This window comes from Peromyscus californicus, unplaced genomic scaffold (assembly GCF_007827085.1).
Source record: "Peromyscus californicus insignis strain IS unplaced genomic scaffold, ASM782708v3 Scaffold_8__1_contigs__length_139910024, whole genome shotgun sequence".
NCBI classification, from domain to species: domain Eukaryota; kingdom Metazoa; phylum Chordata; class Mammalia; order Rodentia; family Cricetidae; genus Peromyscus; species Peromyscus californicus.
The window spans coordinates 24,340,433-24,357,111 of record NW_026294606.1 but is presented as its reverse complement, the minus strand read 5'-3'; the positions used below and the strand labels follow the sequence as shown (position 1 = coordinate 24,357,111).

The 16,679-nt window shown below is 40.6% G+C and overlaps 1 protein-coding gene across 1 annotated transcript in view; it reads right to left on the bottom strand.

Moving 5' to 3' along the window:
- LOC128103813 (uncharacterized) overlaps nt 1-16,679 on the bottom strand; it is a gene marked incomplete at its 5' end in the record, with an annotated part of 276,502 nt that overhangs the window by 243,446 nt on the left and 16,377 nt on the right. Inside the window, 2 exons of the mRNA XM_052728456.1 lie at nt 6,891-7,057; nt 15,007-15,093. Coding sequence (XP_052584416.1) covers nt 6,891-7,057; nt 15,007-15,093 — 254 coding nt within the window. The remainder of the gene's footprint in view (nt 1-6,890; nt 7,058-15,006; nt 15,094-16,679) is intronic.

Genomic DNA, 16,679 nt, shown 5'->3' with positions numbered 1-16,679 from the left:
TATCAGAAACACAGATGGAACTGGGAAACATTATTTTAGATGAGGTAAGCTGGGGTCAGAAAGACAAACACAGCACATTCTCTCTCATATTTGGATCCTAACCTCTACCCATTACATATGCATATCCAGGTGGGAAAACTGTGTGTAAAGCCAGAAGAGGAGAAAGGGACTCCTCTGACTCCAAAAATAAGGCTCTGAAGGAGGCTGTTTTGGGAGACAATGGAGCAAAGTGGAAGTGGGGAGTATAAAGGATAAAGGAGCCCATTGGGGGAAGGGAGATGGAGAAGAGGGAGTAGTTAGATATAAAACCTTAGACTCACAAATATAAGATAGGATATCTTTTTTAATATTGTAACTGTAATTCTTGCTTGATAATTGTTTTGTTATATGTAATTTTACTATGTTAAAGTTAAAACCTTCCTTTTTGAAAACAAAGAAAAAGGGGAAAGTGCTGTGGATGATTGATTGATAAATAAAACACTGATTGACCAGTAGCCAGGCAGGAAGTATAGGCAGGACTAGCAGAGAGGAGAATTGAGAGAACAGAAAGGTGGAGAGGAGGAGACGCCAGCCTGCCATCCAGGGAGCATCATGTAAAGGCAGCAAGTAAAGCCACGGGACACGTGGCAACATATAGATTAACAGAAATGGGCTGAGTATAAGAGTAAGAGCTAGACAATGGTAGGCCTGAGCTAATGGCCGAGCAGTTTAAATAATATAAGCGTCTGTATGTTTATTTTATAAGTGGGCTACGGGACTGCCAGGGTTTGGTGGGACCCGGAGAGAAAAACTCTAGCTACAGGGAGTAATTGGGGTGAAGGATGAACTAAAATGAAATACGTATCAAAACCAATATGGAAACTGGACACTAAAGCCGTTGGTTGCTCTCCAAAAACTAATAGGCCCTATTGCTGAAGACAACACACACACAGCTCATTGAACATGAAGAAGTCAATCTGGTACCTTCACCCTTACAGACTACTGTTCCCAGTATTGGAATGTACTCTATGTGCTACCAGAGGAGAAAGATAACCAACCTACCTATGAACCTTTGATCCACAGGTGACCTGCCTGCCAGATCTGTGGTGCTATAAGGGCACAAAAGTTGTGGGAGTAACCAACCACTATCTGACTGGACTTAGAGCCTCCTCCATGAGATGTAACCCATGTCCAATACTGCTTAGTGGCCTAAAACCTGAAACTAGCTAGGCCATGGATCTAAGAAGAAAATTGATACCACTATTCTGCTAAAGGAACAGTTATAAAATGCCTCCTAACAATGGTCTGCTATGTTTATAGATCAGTGTTTTGCTCAGCTATCATCAGAGAAGCTTGCTCCTATGTAACATGAATCTTAAAAGTTCTTATTAATAAAATCAAACCTGAGCCAGGTGTTGGGGTGAACTGGAAGATCAGAGAACCAGAATAAGCCACAGCTACCTCACCTCGCCGGATCCTCAGCTGGTCTTGTTTCCTCAGACTGGAGACCTCTGAGTCCTCATTCAGAATGGGTCTCAGCTGAACTGTGCTGCTCCAAAGCCTGAAAGCTTAACCAGCCAAATGCTTAACCAGCCAAATGCTGCTAGTTCCTGGTCCTCACGACTTATATATCTTTCTGCCTTCTACTACCACTCCCTGGGATTAAAGGCTTGCTTTCTGGGATTAAAGGTGTGTGTCACCATTCCTGGTCATTTCCAATATGGCCTTGAACTCACAGAGGTCCAGAGGGATTTCTGTCTCTGGAATACTAGGATTAAAGGTGTGAGTGCCACCATTTTCTGGCTTCTATGTCTATAGTTTATTAGGATGCACAATATTTTGGGGAACACAATACCACCACACTCCTATAGTATAGGGGAACAAGTACAAGTGGACCAAGTGCTGAGAGTGAGAGACCTTGGAACACTCAATCCCAAATGGGATGTCTCCATCAAATCCCTCCCCTCAGGGCTCAGGGAACTCTGGGGAAGAGGAGACAGAAAGATTGTAGGAGCCAGAGGGCATAGCAGACACCAAGAAATCAAGGCCTTCTCAACACAGCAGGACTGATGCACATCTGAACTCACAGTGTGGCAGCATGTGAAAGGCCTGCACAGGCTTACGCCAGATAGGGTCCCAGTGCTGAAAGGGGAAATGACCACAAGCCTCCATCCCTCACCCAGAAGCTATCTCCAATTGATAATGGCTCACAAAGGGAAAATTAGTTCTCTCCAGAGGATCTCACTGGATATACAAATCCCACTCAAGGGAGGCCACGCTCAGCAATAGGTGGCCAACACAAAATAAACTCAGTGGTGGTTTTGGATTTTTTTTTTTTTGGTCTAATAATGCTTTGTCTAAGCTTTTGATTTTTGACCCTACAGGTTTTTTGCTTATATGGTTTCTAATTTTGTTTATGGGATCTCTGTGTGTGGGAATGTATGTATGTGTGTGTCTGTTCATCTATATGTGTTTCTCATGCCTTTTCTTTAACTTTTTTTTTCTGTTCATTTGTTTGTTTTGTCGGACTCAGGTTTATTTTGTTTTATTTTATTGATATTTTCTTTCTTTTTTTAGATGCCAGTTTTCAACTGAAAAAGAGCAAGAAAAGTTTAGACTTGGAAGCGGGAAGATGGAGAGGATCTGGCAGGAACTGAGGGAGGGTAAACCATAATTAGAATATATTGTATGAAAAATATTTTTAAAAAAAGGAAATCTGATATTTTGTAAGGTCATTTAAAATTGAAATAAAAAATTTTTAAACTAAGGCTAGTTGTCAGTAGAAAGTGTTTTCCTTTAAAGAATGTTTCTCTAGAATGTGTTTAGTTCTAATATGCACATTGTTCCCATTGTAGCCTAAAAGTTTATCTTATTTTTAAAATCAAGACAAATCTCTAAAAATGCCATAATTCCTATGTACACATGCACACACCCTTAAAGCATGGCTTCCTAATTTAATTAGCCAAATGTCTGGGTTGTTTATAGCTACAGTTCAGAGTAAAACCTTGTTCTCTTCAGTCTTTCAATAGCAGGTACCCAGTGTACAATAAATATTAAGAATATCCCAGAAAATACTTCTTGGTAGCCAAAATGTAAAAGGAAATTATTTTCCTCCTCATTAAATATTTATTTGAAAAACCACATGGTACTGCTTCCCTGGATTCCCCTGCAACTAAATTTGTAAAAAACTCTGCACTTAGCTGGTGAGTTTTGTTCTTCACCTGGTAATTCTTAGGCACAAGCTGCCTCAGAAAGCTTTCCAAGCTCACACATACATACATACATACACACACACACACACACACACACACACACACACACACACACACACACACCAAACAATGCTTCCTCAGAGTGAAAAGGCAAACTCTTCCCCCTCCACATTCTGACATGACTGGAAATGTATAAAAGGATCCTATAGAACAGTGCTTACTTAGGTACATCCTTTCTGGATATGCGGTGGATGTTTCACCTTGGTCCTCTCTCTCCGTGATGCTCATTAATGGTCAGGATCTCTAGTTCTGATGAGCTTTAAATGGGAATCTCCATATCAGACAATACCTAGCCCCATATCCCTGGCAACCACTTAGTAAAGAATTCCATCCCTTTTTACAGTTGCCCTACATCTCCCACCACAGCTTCCTGTGATGTAAGATGGGAGTGAATCGCACCAGTCATCATATGAATCAGCAGTTACAGATAAAGATGCAAAAGAAGAAACTCAACCAACCATCCTCACCTCAGCTGGGACTCCTTCACTCCAGGTTTCAGTCAAACACTTAGCTGTTATAATTTTAAGTTCACCATTGAAGTAAAAAAGGTAAGGCTACTTCCTGCCTTCACCAAATGTGTCAAATGACTCACAAAAAAAGGGAAGGTGTTAATTCTGGACACTTGGACATCTAACACTCTTCCCCATCACAACTCCAAGATGTGCTGACTATTTAGCCCTAGTCATACCAGAGGTCCAAGATCATGTAAACAACAGAACCAAAGAAACAACCCAATCACAAACTTCTTCTTTATATTATGCATCCTTCCATATCCATAGAACTCCTGATACAATGAACCTGAGAATAGTATATGCACTGACCTCAGACCTAGCCCTAGAATCTTCTCTCTGTAGTGTCTCCTGCTATTTAATCAGAATCTGCTCTGTGAGATTCTTTAGAGGTGACAGTCCTCATACACCAAACTATCAAGTCCTCAAGTTTCAGATGAAGTTACTGAGACCAGCAAAATTAAGTGATTTACCCACAAACCAACACCCTATAAGTGGCCTGGCTATGCCTCTACAAGAGTTCTGATGCCAACTTGGCATCTTTGCCAATACGACTCTGGCTGTGATTTTATAACAACATTATTTCCTTCCTGGTTATTCCATCAATTACCTTAGACCAACTTTCATGATAGTTTTGTTGTCTTTGAGACAGAGTCTCATGTGGCCCAGGGTATCCTCAGACACTCTATATGACCTGTGATTTTCCTCCCTCTCCCTTCCAAATGTTGGGATTTCAGTCTGTGCCAACACACCTAACTCTTTCACAGAGTTGAATCCACACAGATTAAGAGAAGATCATAAGTTTCATCAGTAGAGAGTTCAGGAAAAAGCCACATCTATGGCATATGCCAGTTCTCATGAATGTCTGCATGCCATTCTACTGTGGACAGATGGAAACAATGTAGATTTGGGTTCTGTTCCTGTTAGCCTCTCCATTTGCTGCTACTTTGTATAAAAGCCTTGCAACAAGCTGTCAAGTGGGTACTCTGGTCCTCAGTTTACCTCTCAGATTTTATGGATATAAATGATATCTTAAAGAATTTCAAGATTGCCATCTTGAAAGCCTGGCGTACCTGCATTGGTACTACATGCTATAAAAAATAAAAATGAATTGTTGACCTTTTGACATAACACAATGTCCATCTGAAAAAATAATGTAAAAGAAAGGACATATACAATGGCATTTTCTTATGTCCCTTTCCAATGTCCTTTTACCAGTGGTTCTCAACCTTCCTAATGCTGCCACACTTTTACACAGTTCCTCATGTTGTGGTGACCCCAATCATAAAATTATTTTCATTGCTACTTCATAACTATAATTTTGCTACTGTTATGGATTGTAATGTAAATATCTGATATGCAGATGGTCTTAGGCAACCCTGTGAAAGGGTCATTCAACCTCCAAAGGGGTCATGACCCACAGGTTGAGAATCTCTGCTTTAGACCCTATCTCATGAAGACACACATCACGGTTAATACATCATTGAAGAGGCAAAGCTTCCCTCATGGGCTCTGCCAGCTTACAATGAGAGTTACCTTGTTGCTGTCTTTAAAAATTATCTTGGCTCAATCAGTAAAGTGCCTGTCACACAAGCACAGGGACCCGTGATCAAATTTCTAGAGTCCGTGGCTCTGCGTGTCGGTAATAGGCAAATCCCTTGAAGCTCACTGGCTAGCCAAATTGATGAGTTTCAGGTTCAGTGACAGACCTTGCCTCAAAACGCAAAGGTGGAGAGTAATGGCAGAAAGATGTAAAGGGTAGGCCTCAAGCCTTCAAGCTCATAGGTGCACACACCACACACACATAACTACATAGGCAAACATGGGCACTCATGGATGGTCACAAACTCGGTGGTTTTAAATCCAGAAATGTATTGACTCACAGTTTGGTCAGCCAAAGGTCTGAAATCAAGGGATTGTAAGGATAGGTTCTTTCTTGAGACTCCAGGAGAAAATTTACCCTGGGTCTCTTAAGTTCTGGTGATTGATGCTATTCTAAGCCTTCCTTTGCTGATAAACATGCACTCTGATTTTTACTTTCTTCAGAAAGCCTTTCCCTGTGTGTCTATGTCTTAAATCTTTTCTCTTTCCCTTTAAAGGACAGTAGTCACTGGGTTAGGACTCGCCCCAAACCCTGGATATCTCCTCTGAATTAGATCACATGTGCAGGATTTGGATATACTTTTAGAGGAACAATTCAACCCACTACTGGACTCTTAGGAGGCTTGGGATGTACTTGTTAATTCAGGTCACTGACATGAGAAAGCTCAAAATAGACATACCCTTAATGGACCCAGCATGATCAGCTCTAAGTGGCACAAAGGAATAAATTAGACACCATTATGGAATCATCACACTCCTGATTAGAGAATGCCACCTGCCCACTCCAACCAAGCTGCGCCTTTGACTTTTGAAGTCAGTGGTCTTTCAGATGATAAACTATTATTGCACAAATATCATTGAGAAAAATCTGTCTCACCTGATGACATTTTTGAATCATCATGTATTTCATACATACACATATACTTTGAAGTGACACCTGTGGGACTCTTGTGTCTTTATTTGAGATTGATAAGGAGACTAAATAGAGGCAACATTTCTCTTTTCCATTGTGGACCAAAGCCCATTGTGATGTAACTTTACTCATATAGAAAGGATAGACCTGAAAATCAGAGCAGGTGTCTCTGAAGTCACAGCAATTAGAATGTCCAATTTAAATCCCATCATGGGGACTTCACTGAACATTCTAGAACATTTGAGTCCTGATGATGTGCTGTGCAAACATACCCAAGTGATCTCTTCATTACATCCAAATAAGTTTGTCCTCACTGAGCTTCTATTATAGGTACTTCCAAGTTTCCTAAAAGTGACCACTGCAACATGAAATCAAACCAGATGGAGTACAACTGAAGTTTGCAAAGGCTGGGGCAGTACTGGTGAGGGTTATAACTCCTGCCTGGTAAAACATGTGTGGAAAGGTACCATCAAACTCTCAGCAAGTCACAAATCAAACCCAACATTCTAAGGTGTGCTGGGAAGCAAGACAGTAGACATTGTACCGGGCTGATATTTTAATTTGTCATTTTAACAGCAGATTATCAAAAGGGTTGGAAATGTTTCCTTTACTAACCTGTCCTGATGAACAGTCCACAAGCAGAGTGATGCCTATCTGAGCTTGCCTCTCAGACTCTTCAGTGTATACAGAGGTTGCTCCTTCAGCCTCTTCCTGAGTATCCTGGCTCTTACTGGTGTAGCTGAGGGATTCCGGATCCAGTGCCTCCTCCTTCATCCTTCCATCTGCTAATCACAAGATCACATGGAATCTCACTCACCTTCATTGTTTTAACATTGACTAGGTACAAAAAATTATGACTTCATGTCTTTCCTATATGGAATAAGAGGGTTTTATTCTCTACAATTCAATAACTTATTTTTTTATATAATAGACTGGGAAACTGAAAGTCTCATGGTTTAAACATTAAACCAACACCTCCTTCATTCCTATGATGCTTCAAAGTGGCAAAGTATTGTTTACCTTCTTCCCACTTTCCAAGCACAGCCTGAAATGTTCATACTGTTCTTGCCCATATGTTGAGGTTACATGCTGTGTTGAACACCTCACTTTGTTCTGGCTATGGTGCTGATAGAAGCTCGGGGTGTGGCTGCAGGTAGGAGAGGCAAGGTGACCTTGGCTTGCTTCCCCCAGTCCAGATCTCTGAGTCAGTCCCTGAGCTCTGCACACACAGAGGCATTTTATTTGGCCAGCCTTGTATAGGGAAGCCTCACCCTAGCAGTTGAAGGCCTTCAAAGATGAGCGTTTTTTGAAGAAGAAAGAAATTGATTTCCAGTCAACAGTACCAAAAACCCGCTATAGTGTCCATCCTTCCCTATGGACTGTGCTCTCAAGATTGTGACATTGGTTTCTGCCTGAATTTCTACCCTGTGCAACTGAGTCTAAAGCTATCATCTATCACTTGGTTCTACAGCCTGCCCACTCATCTCAACGTCTGTTAACCTACCAGCCCCCACTGAACTGCGAGCCAATATTGGGTGTTTTAGTGCTGCAGTTTTGTATTAGATTTGCTATTCTTGTTTTGAGGTTTTCAGAAAGTTTTCCTATGTAGCCCAGGCTGGTTTCAACCTTTCAAACTTGCTATTCTCTCGTCAGCCTTTCGAGTGCTGGGATTACAAGCGTAATCAACACATATGGATCAAATTTCTTAAAATATTTCTCTCTCTCCATAATATATATGCCTCCCAAATGCTAGCATTGAAGGTGTATGCCACCACCATCAACATATATGCATATATATGTAATATATATGTATATGTTATTGGATTCTGATTTTCTAGACAGTCTAATACTCTATTTTAATTTAGGACACTCAGATGAATATATAACTTTCTTGAAAAGACATGTTATATATTGCTGATTTAAGAAACAAAAGTTGGCTTCATAAATTCATAAGAAAAAAAAGCAAAGGTAGCTGTGTCCAAAAGGAAGTAAAAATTGGAGAGAGTACTATTTTATAAATGGGGAGACTATATCAAGGAGCCAAGGGGTTGTTATGGCAGACTGTCCTTCCTTCCTTCCTTCCTTCCTTCCTCCCTCCCTTCCTTCCTTCCTTCCTTCTTTCTTTTCTTCCTTCCTTCCTTCCTTATTTTTTTAAAACAAGCTCTCTTACCTTGAAATGCTTCTTCCACATTGTCATCAAATCATTTCATTAACTGATTAGAGAGAATTCTATCAGCACCTCACAAGGGTGTTAGAAGAACATATGCATGGTAACTTTCTCATCAGATAATTTATAGATATGCAAATGCATTACAAAAAACGATTAGTCACCCTGGCCATTTATTATATCATGGGTCATAAATGTGAATTGTACTCACTATGCTGTCATATTCAGAAAAGCAATCCTTTGGAAAAATCAAGTTAATGAGAACAATGATTTTTAAGTGCATATCTCAAACATGCATTTTATACTACTTCCCCAACAAAAAGAATCTCACATTAATGGGTTGTGATGACTATTACTCAACAATCATTTCAAATGAAGTTTTTAAAGTTTTCCAAAGCCTACAATACAACATTTAATATTCATTCATTTCTAGCTACCATTCATACTAGCTACCATTAGTGTATAGGTCACATTTCACTATGTAATGTAAGACATGACAAACTTTGGTGGCCATGCACTCTTCTACATAAGTTACTACATTGCAATAGCTGTATATTTGTATATGTGATAGCATAGGTGTATATATAATACATATATATGCATATCTAATAGCATATGTAAAGGAAGGAGTCATCATGTCATAAATAAAGAAGCACAAGGAACTCTTAGTTCTTTTGTAAATACAAAGCTAGGCAAGTGCAAAATTTTGGGTGCAATGCCCCAGTACTTAATTAACTAATTAATCAATTTTTTAAAGCTTGCTACATTTAAGTAAGAACTTGTCCTATAAACTTTTCCTGAGAAGAAAACCAACCAACCAACAAACAAACAAATATATATTCATCCCAAATAGCATAGCAAAGACAGACCATTGAAACCAGTCAGCTTATGCCTAGCTTGGTGAAACAGTGAGTTAAACTGGAGTTATTTGCAGGCAAACGAGTTAGGGTTAGGGAGCATGGGAGGGAGATGGGCAGGTAGCTACACCACTTAGCAAAAATAAATCTCTCCCCCAGCAGCCATTGTCTATAAATCCTAGGGAAAGTGTGTGGCCTCTCCCTGCACCATGATAGAAAATTAAAGGGCTAGATCTTGTACAGTACTTCTTCAGGAAATTACAGCTGCTGGCCGTTCATGAGGGCAACAGCCATCTAGTACCCAGAAGGTTGTGTTCCATGACAGAACTGATATAAGTGATTCCTAAATGACAGCAAACCCATCGTGGGACATCTGTGATCACTAAAGTCCTTATCACATTGTTTCAATTGAACTCAATGTTGTGTCGAGGAAGTAAATTGCTATGTTTTATAGGACGTTCACCTTTAAGTTTCGACTGAGATAACCACAGTGTGGCCAATGTGAATATGACATACTATACATCTATAGCCTTTACAAAGGAAACTCAAACTCAGACTCGTGTGATATGTAAGACCAATTGCTAAATGAATAGGACAAGCCACAGCCAACCTCACCTTACCAACCCCTCAGCTTCCAGAGAGAGCTGCTTCCTGTATACCCACGCCTATGTTTTTCTGCCCAGCTCTGTCACTTCCTGTCTGTCTGTACAGACCTCCAGACCTTTACGATTAACTAGTTTTGGAATTTAAGATGTGTGCCACCACACCTGGTTCTGTTCTCAGTGTGGCCTTGAAATCACAGAGATCCAAATGGATGTCTGCCTCCTGAATACTAGGATTAAAGGCATGTGCTACCATTGCCTGACATCTATGATTAATATAGTGGCTGGCTTTTTCCTCTGATCCTGAGATAAGCTTTATTAGGGTGCACAATATATTGGGGAATACAATATATCACCAAGGTGATATTTAGATGTGGACATTAAAAATCTTAGCGAGAGATTAAAATATCATCTTAGATGGCCCTCTTTCCCCCAGTCATAGAACTAGGAAAGCACAGACATAATCATTATGTCAATATTAGAGTACAAATGATGTGAAATTTTTATTACATTGTTTTTAATTTGGCCCTTCTGATTCTGTCACTTGTGAGCCTGCTGCCCATAAATGGGACAATTCTGAGGTGACTTATTCTAGAAGATCCTCCTGGGTTCTTCATCTCTTCTAGACACTCCCACCCCCATTTCTGTCTATACCCAAGATATTTTGCAGACCAGTGTTGGAAAAAAAATCCAGTATAGACTATGACAGTGAACAGGGAATACTAAGACTGCTCTAGCATCTGGAATGTTTGAGAGAATGACATAAAAAGACCCACCAAGCTAGCAGTGCCTGCTCCTTGTATACTCCAGATGGTGTGTCCAAGTATCAGGTGACCTACAAATTTTCTTTTCTTGCCATGAGCCAGCGCAGGCTGCGTTCAAGGCAGAGGGAGACAGTCTACTTTGTTGATTGCATGTTAGGGAAGCATGCCTTCAGACCAATATTGCCTGATGCTTTATAACTCTTAGTGGGACAGTAACAAAACATATAAAGCTTATATATAGCTCATAAAAGAATCTTATTTGGAAGTTAACAGTGAGCTGTATCCGATGCGGAGATGAGGAATTCCATGCCAGTGTACTTAGTGCTCCATTGAGATTACGATAGAAGCTCCATCTTCAGAAGACACGCAGCATGGCACAGGCTTGGTAACGGCAAAGTCTGCATCAAATCCCAGCACTGCCTCTTAGTAGTGCTACACATCTGGGAGCAACTTCTTACATAAAATTCAGCGACCCTGCGCCCTTGGCCATGAAGGAGAAACGTTGTGAGGGTTAACATGGTAATCATGCTTCCAGCTAGGAGTGCTGAATATACTCAGAGAAGGATGCTTTCTTTTTAGTTTTTTGGCTTGTTAAGTACTTAGTAATTCTCTGACATGCAGTGGCAGTGCTAAGAGGAAAGAGTATATGAGCTTTGAGCTTTCATTGATCTTTATTTTCATAAAGATTTACTTCATGTCAGCAAACAGACATTGAGCATCATCTGTGAGTCAAGTACTGTGCCAGATCCTAAGATCATCTAAGGGCTAGTGGAAAAGAAAGCCATGAAATAAATAATTATTGCAAACAATGTGCATCTAATAACTTAGAAGATGACAATAAGAAAGAAACCAAGGAAGTGAGATAGGAGCCCAAGTTTGACATTAAGCATGTCAAATCTATAGATTTCAGCACTGTATAAGATGACATTATAAATGCAACCTGTGCTGGTTAATTGTATGTGCCAATTTGACCATGGTATACACTTCCCTAGTCAAACTAGTTTCTATGAAGCTATTTTTTCTTGGATACTTAACAGTCCACTTTGATGAAAGCCTAACATTTAAACTCTAAATAAACCAAATGGCTCATCAGAATATACAGACAGAGCTGTGAGCTTCTGCAATTAAGTATACTGCCCTGCACCCCCCAATACACACCATACATACACACACATACACTTTGTAATATGCATACATACATAATCAGCTCATGATTATATTGCTCATGGACTCTTAGAGCAAATACAGATCACATGTCTTAGCTTGAGACACTAGCTGCTAAAGATCCACAAAATACATAAGACACAGAGCCCTTTCCCACACAGAGCTTCCAGGAATGGCTCCCTGCTTGATGCCATATGGGCTACAAAATTTATAATTACTATTATCATGTTATCAAATAATTTGATGCTAACTATCACATTGTTATGTTCATGACAATATGGACCTCAGGTCAATCATCCATGTGGGGCAAAGTTAACTAAGAAAAGAGATAAAGTGACCCATGATTCTAGAAGGAGGAGGAACTGTAGAGCAACACTATAATTATCACATTTGCACTACTGTATTCTAAAGTCACCTAGGAGACAAACTTCTGGGCATTGATTGTCTATGACAGATTTTTTCCAGGTTTGTCTACTTTAGGCATGAAGACCCACCCAAACTGTGGGCAGTACCATTCCACTGACTTAGAACCCCAGACTGAACGAAAGGAGAGAGGAATCTGAGCCACAGCATTCATCTTTTTATACTTCCTGACTGCAGATGCAACAGGAGCAGCTGCCTCAAGCGACGCTGGGAGTTCCTCGTCATGATGGACTGGACCTTCAAACTGTGTGCAAAACAAATCCTTCCTTGGTTTCTTCTGACAGGTATTTGTCACAGCAATGAGCACAGTAACTCATACAGTAGATACAGAGTAAGCTGCCTGCCCTAAGATGTGGGCACAAGGTCAACCACAGGGGCTGGTCAATATTAGCACACAAGGAAAGTGGATAATCCAGGTTGAGCACCCCCAACCTGAACATGTGAATTCCAAAACATTCCAAACCAGAACTGTCAGGTGTTGACACAATAACACAAGTACAGAACTCTTTGGCATAAAACTCATACCTAAAATCATTAAGATCATTGTATAAGTTACCTTTCTGATATTAAGATATGTTTTCAGAACAAATAATGGTTTAAACTTGGGTTTCACTCCCAGAATACTCCATAACACATATGCAAACATTCCAAACTCTAAAAAATGATCCAAAGTCTGAAACACTTCTGGTCCCAAGCACTCTAGATAATGGACACTCAGCCAACATCTTGTTTCTCAGAAATTACCTGTCTACAGTCTAGTCATCTAATGTAGCCTGTGGAGACTTATTTCCTAGCCAGTGGGTATATATTGTGATCTCTAAGGTTTGATTGACAAGTTTCAACTAATGATTCAGTTAACTTGCCTCCCCAGAAGTCACTGGGGTGTGCTCTAACCTCTCAGATGTATTGGGGGAAATAAATAGATTGGGCTTTTTAAGTTCAGCCTGACTGTGTTTTATTATTATTATTTTTTTTAATGTAAGGGGTTTCATTGTGACATTTTCAATCAGATGAGTTGTCTCACATTCTTCTAGCTCATTATCCTGACTATTGAAGGACAGGTAAAACCTCTCCAATTTTCAACCCTTGTCCTAAATGTGTATTTTGATGGTATCAGTCAGTGACTCGCACATCATGAAAGATAATTTTTGCTTCACTGAGAACTATTTTGTCAAATAACCTTTGCATTGTACTTGAGTCCTATGATCTATAAGAATTTAGCCCAGGCTTTCCCTAAGAATTGGTGTCTGATGCACAGGAATAGGCTATGTCTTCTGTTTTTTTTTTGTTTTTGTTTTTGTTTTTTGTTTTTCGAGACAGGGTTTCTCTGTGTAGCTTTGCGCCTTTCCTGGAACTCGCTTTGGAGACCAGGCTGGCCTCGAACTCACAGAGATCCACCTGACTCTGCCTCCCGAGTGCTGGGATTAAAGGCGTGCGCCACCACCGCCCGGCCGGCTATGTCTTCTGGACTGAGCTGACTCTTAGAAATGGCTGTGACTGTCGCTTTCCCAACAGTACCCTTCATAAACTCTGGAGTGGATTGTAAACAGTGTTCTCAGTGGTTAGGACCTAGGGGACAATTTTAAATTTTTATTTATAGATCTGTATCTATGTCTGGGAGAGGTGACGATTTGCTTTCTGTTGCTGTGACAAAACACTGACCAGAACCAACTTGCGAAGGAAAGGATTTATGTGGCTTATATTTCCACACCGTCATCCATCTTTGAGAAAAATCAGAACAGGAACTCAAGCCAGGAACCTGGAGCAGAAACCGAGAGAAGGCCATAGAGGAACACTTCTTATTGGATTATTCCCCATGGCTTCCCGGCTTGCTTTCTTACCCCAACAAGTCCTCCCTGTCCAGGGGTTACACTGGCCACAGTGGACTGGACCCTCTCACATCAATCATTAATGAAGAAATTTCTCCATAGACATGCCCACAGGCCAATCTGATAGAGGTAAATCCTCAATTGATATCCCTTCTCCAAGTGACTCTAGTTTGTGTCAAGTTAACAAAAAATAACCAGCACAATACACACACACACACACACACACACACACACACACACACACACACACACACACACACACACGGGGACTATGATAAGAGACAGAGTTCTAAAGGAGAGAACAAAAAAGAATAATAAGGAGAAAGACAAAATATCTTGTATTTTCGCATTATTTCGGGATGCAAAAGAGATAAGCAAAAAATTGAGAAGGAGGATGGCGAAACAAAATGAAAATAAAATAAAACTCCCTTGTCTATTGTTAAGAAATTAATCTTGAAAACCACCACAGAAGAATCAATTGTCATCATATCTCTATGCTTCCATGATGGCAAGCTCAGTGTTTATTCCCTGTATTGGATCCAAGGATCTAAACAGGACAGGCTCTGGGGGCTCAGGTGCCGTCTGTGCTTGACTGAAGAACCCCCCTTTCAAATTCCCAGAGCAGAGAAGCACTTGCCAAGCGCTGCTGTCCCTGGGATGCATCACAGCAGCCTTGGAATGGTACCAAGCACTCACAAGGCAACAGATGACATCAGATCCTGCATCTTTCCCCGCACCGGCTAGCTGTCCTTGAGAACTCACCTCCTCCTCTTCCGCCTGTCACTTTGTGTGCGGCTGAAGCCTACCATTTAAATTGAAAGTCATGGAACAAAACTGGGCCCGCATGTGTGATCCCTGCCACCTCATTTTCATGAATGGAAGAGAATATTCTGACACAAAAATTACATACTTAATTCTAGCTCACCCCGTCTGCTGACCTCCATCCGGCACTGCCTTGAGTTTATTTCCTCCTCCATCAGTGGGTCAAAGTAATTTCTGCCGTATTCATTTCCTGTGGAAAGTCCACAAGGTAAGGGTCAGTGATTATTTTAGAAGCACATGAACCAAAATGTTAATTTTGAAATCAACACCAGCATGAAAGGATCGTTTTAGCTACTTTATAAGCTTAAATTTTTACAAGTTTTCTAGGGCCTCTCTTTTTTTTGTAATTATCATTTTGTAGAAGGTCAGAAAAAGTAATTCAAGAAATAAGTTTGTGCTGACTTTCTGTTGCTGAAAAGTTAATGAGAAAATTATCAAACGGAAGCTTTAGAACAGAAATAATTAAAAAGGAAAAAGAAATCAAGCTAGCCCATATTACATATGTACCCAAGAAATGGGCATAATTGGAGAGGAATTGCATACTATTAATGCTAGGGATTCTGTTTACAGACCTGTAGTTTATGAAACATAATGTGTTGTGTACAGAAGTCTGAGACAAAGTTGGTCATTTTTTAAATATGAGAAATTAGTCCAAGTTCCATGCAGAAAGAGAAAAGGGACAACGAAAACAAGGGAGGAAGAAAGGAAAGATAGCGTGGGAGATGAACGGAAGGAGGAAGAAAGAAAGAAAGAAAGAAAGAAAGAAAGAAAGAAAGAAAGAAAGAAAGAAAGAAAGGAAGGAAGGAAGGAAGGAAGGAAGGAAGGAAGGAAGGAAGGAAGGAAGGAAGGAAGGAAGGAAGGAAGGAAGAAAGAAGAGAAAAAAAGAGGCGCTGGGGAGGAAGAGGCTGCTGCATGAGCATGAAGAGCAGAATTTGGGTCTCAGCACCCATGTGAAGGCCGGGTAGCACGTGCTTACAATCCCAACACCGGAACGTAGAGACAGGAGGATCTTTGGGGCTGGCTCGCCAATCAGCAGAACTGTTGAGCTTCAAGCTCTGTGAGAGACGCTGTTTCAAAACCTAAAGTGGGGAACTGAAAAAGATACCCGACGTTCACCTATGGCCTCTGTATTCACGTGTGCACGTAGACATGTATACCAACCAGCGCATGTACATACACACATGTGCATACACATACATCACCAAAAAAGGGACAATGAAGGAAGGAATTGAAAAAGAGAGAAGGAAGGAAGGAAATAGTGGCCAGTTTACTCATCTATTTTATGTTAATTCAAATGATGTGAAAGGAGGTAAAAAATGCTTTATCCAGAAATTTCATTCAGCATCCACCAATAACCTCAGCACCACACTCCAAATTTCTCATCTCCCGTTCCCCATTAACTCAGTTCCCAATATTGACTGTAGCATCCATCTTGGCTGTATTGCGGACAGGGAGCGGCCCACTGTCACATTTCTAAATCTAGTCTCATACTTGTCACATACATGTCTGCTGCTAGGAGCTTGTACTCATTAGGCCTGAGGAGAATTCAAGTTGCTGGCAACACTGCAGAAGCCACGGGCATGGCAGGTTGAAAACCCCAGTCCTGCTAGTGTGACTCCCAGAGGAAGGTGACTACGTGCCAAGGATGTGGTAACATGACACGATGCATTTGCTTCAGGATGAAAGGCTACCTACCCACATTGCACCTCCATTCCCAAGGCTAAAGGAAGTTCTGATGAGGACCCAGATTGGGTATTGGGTTTCTGTTTCTAAAGC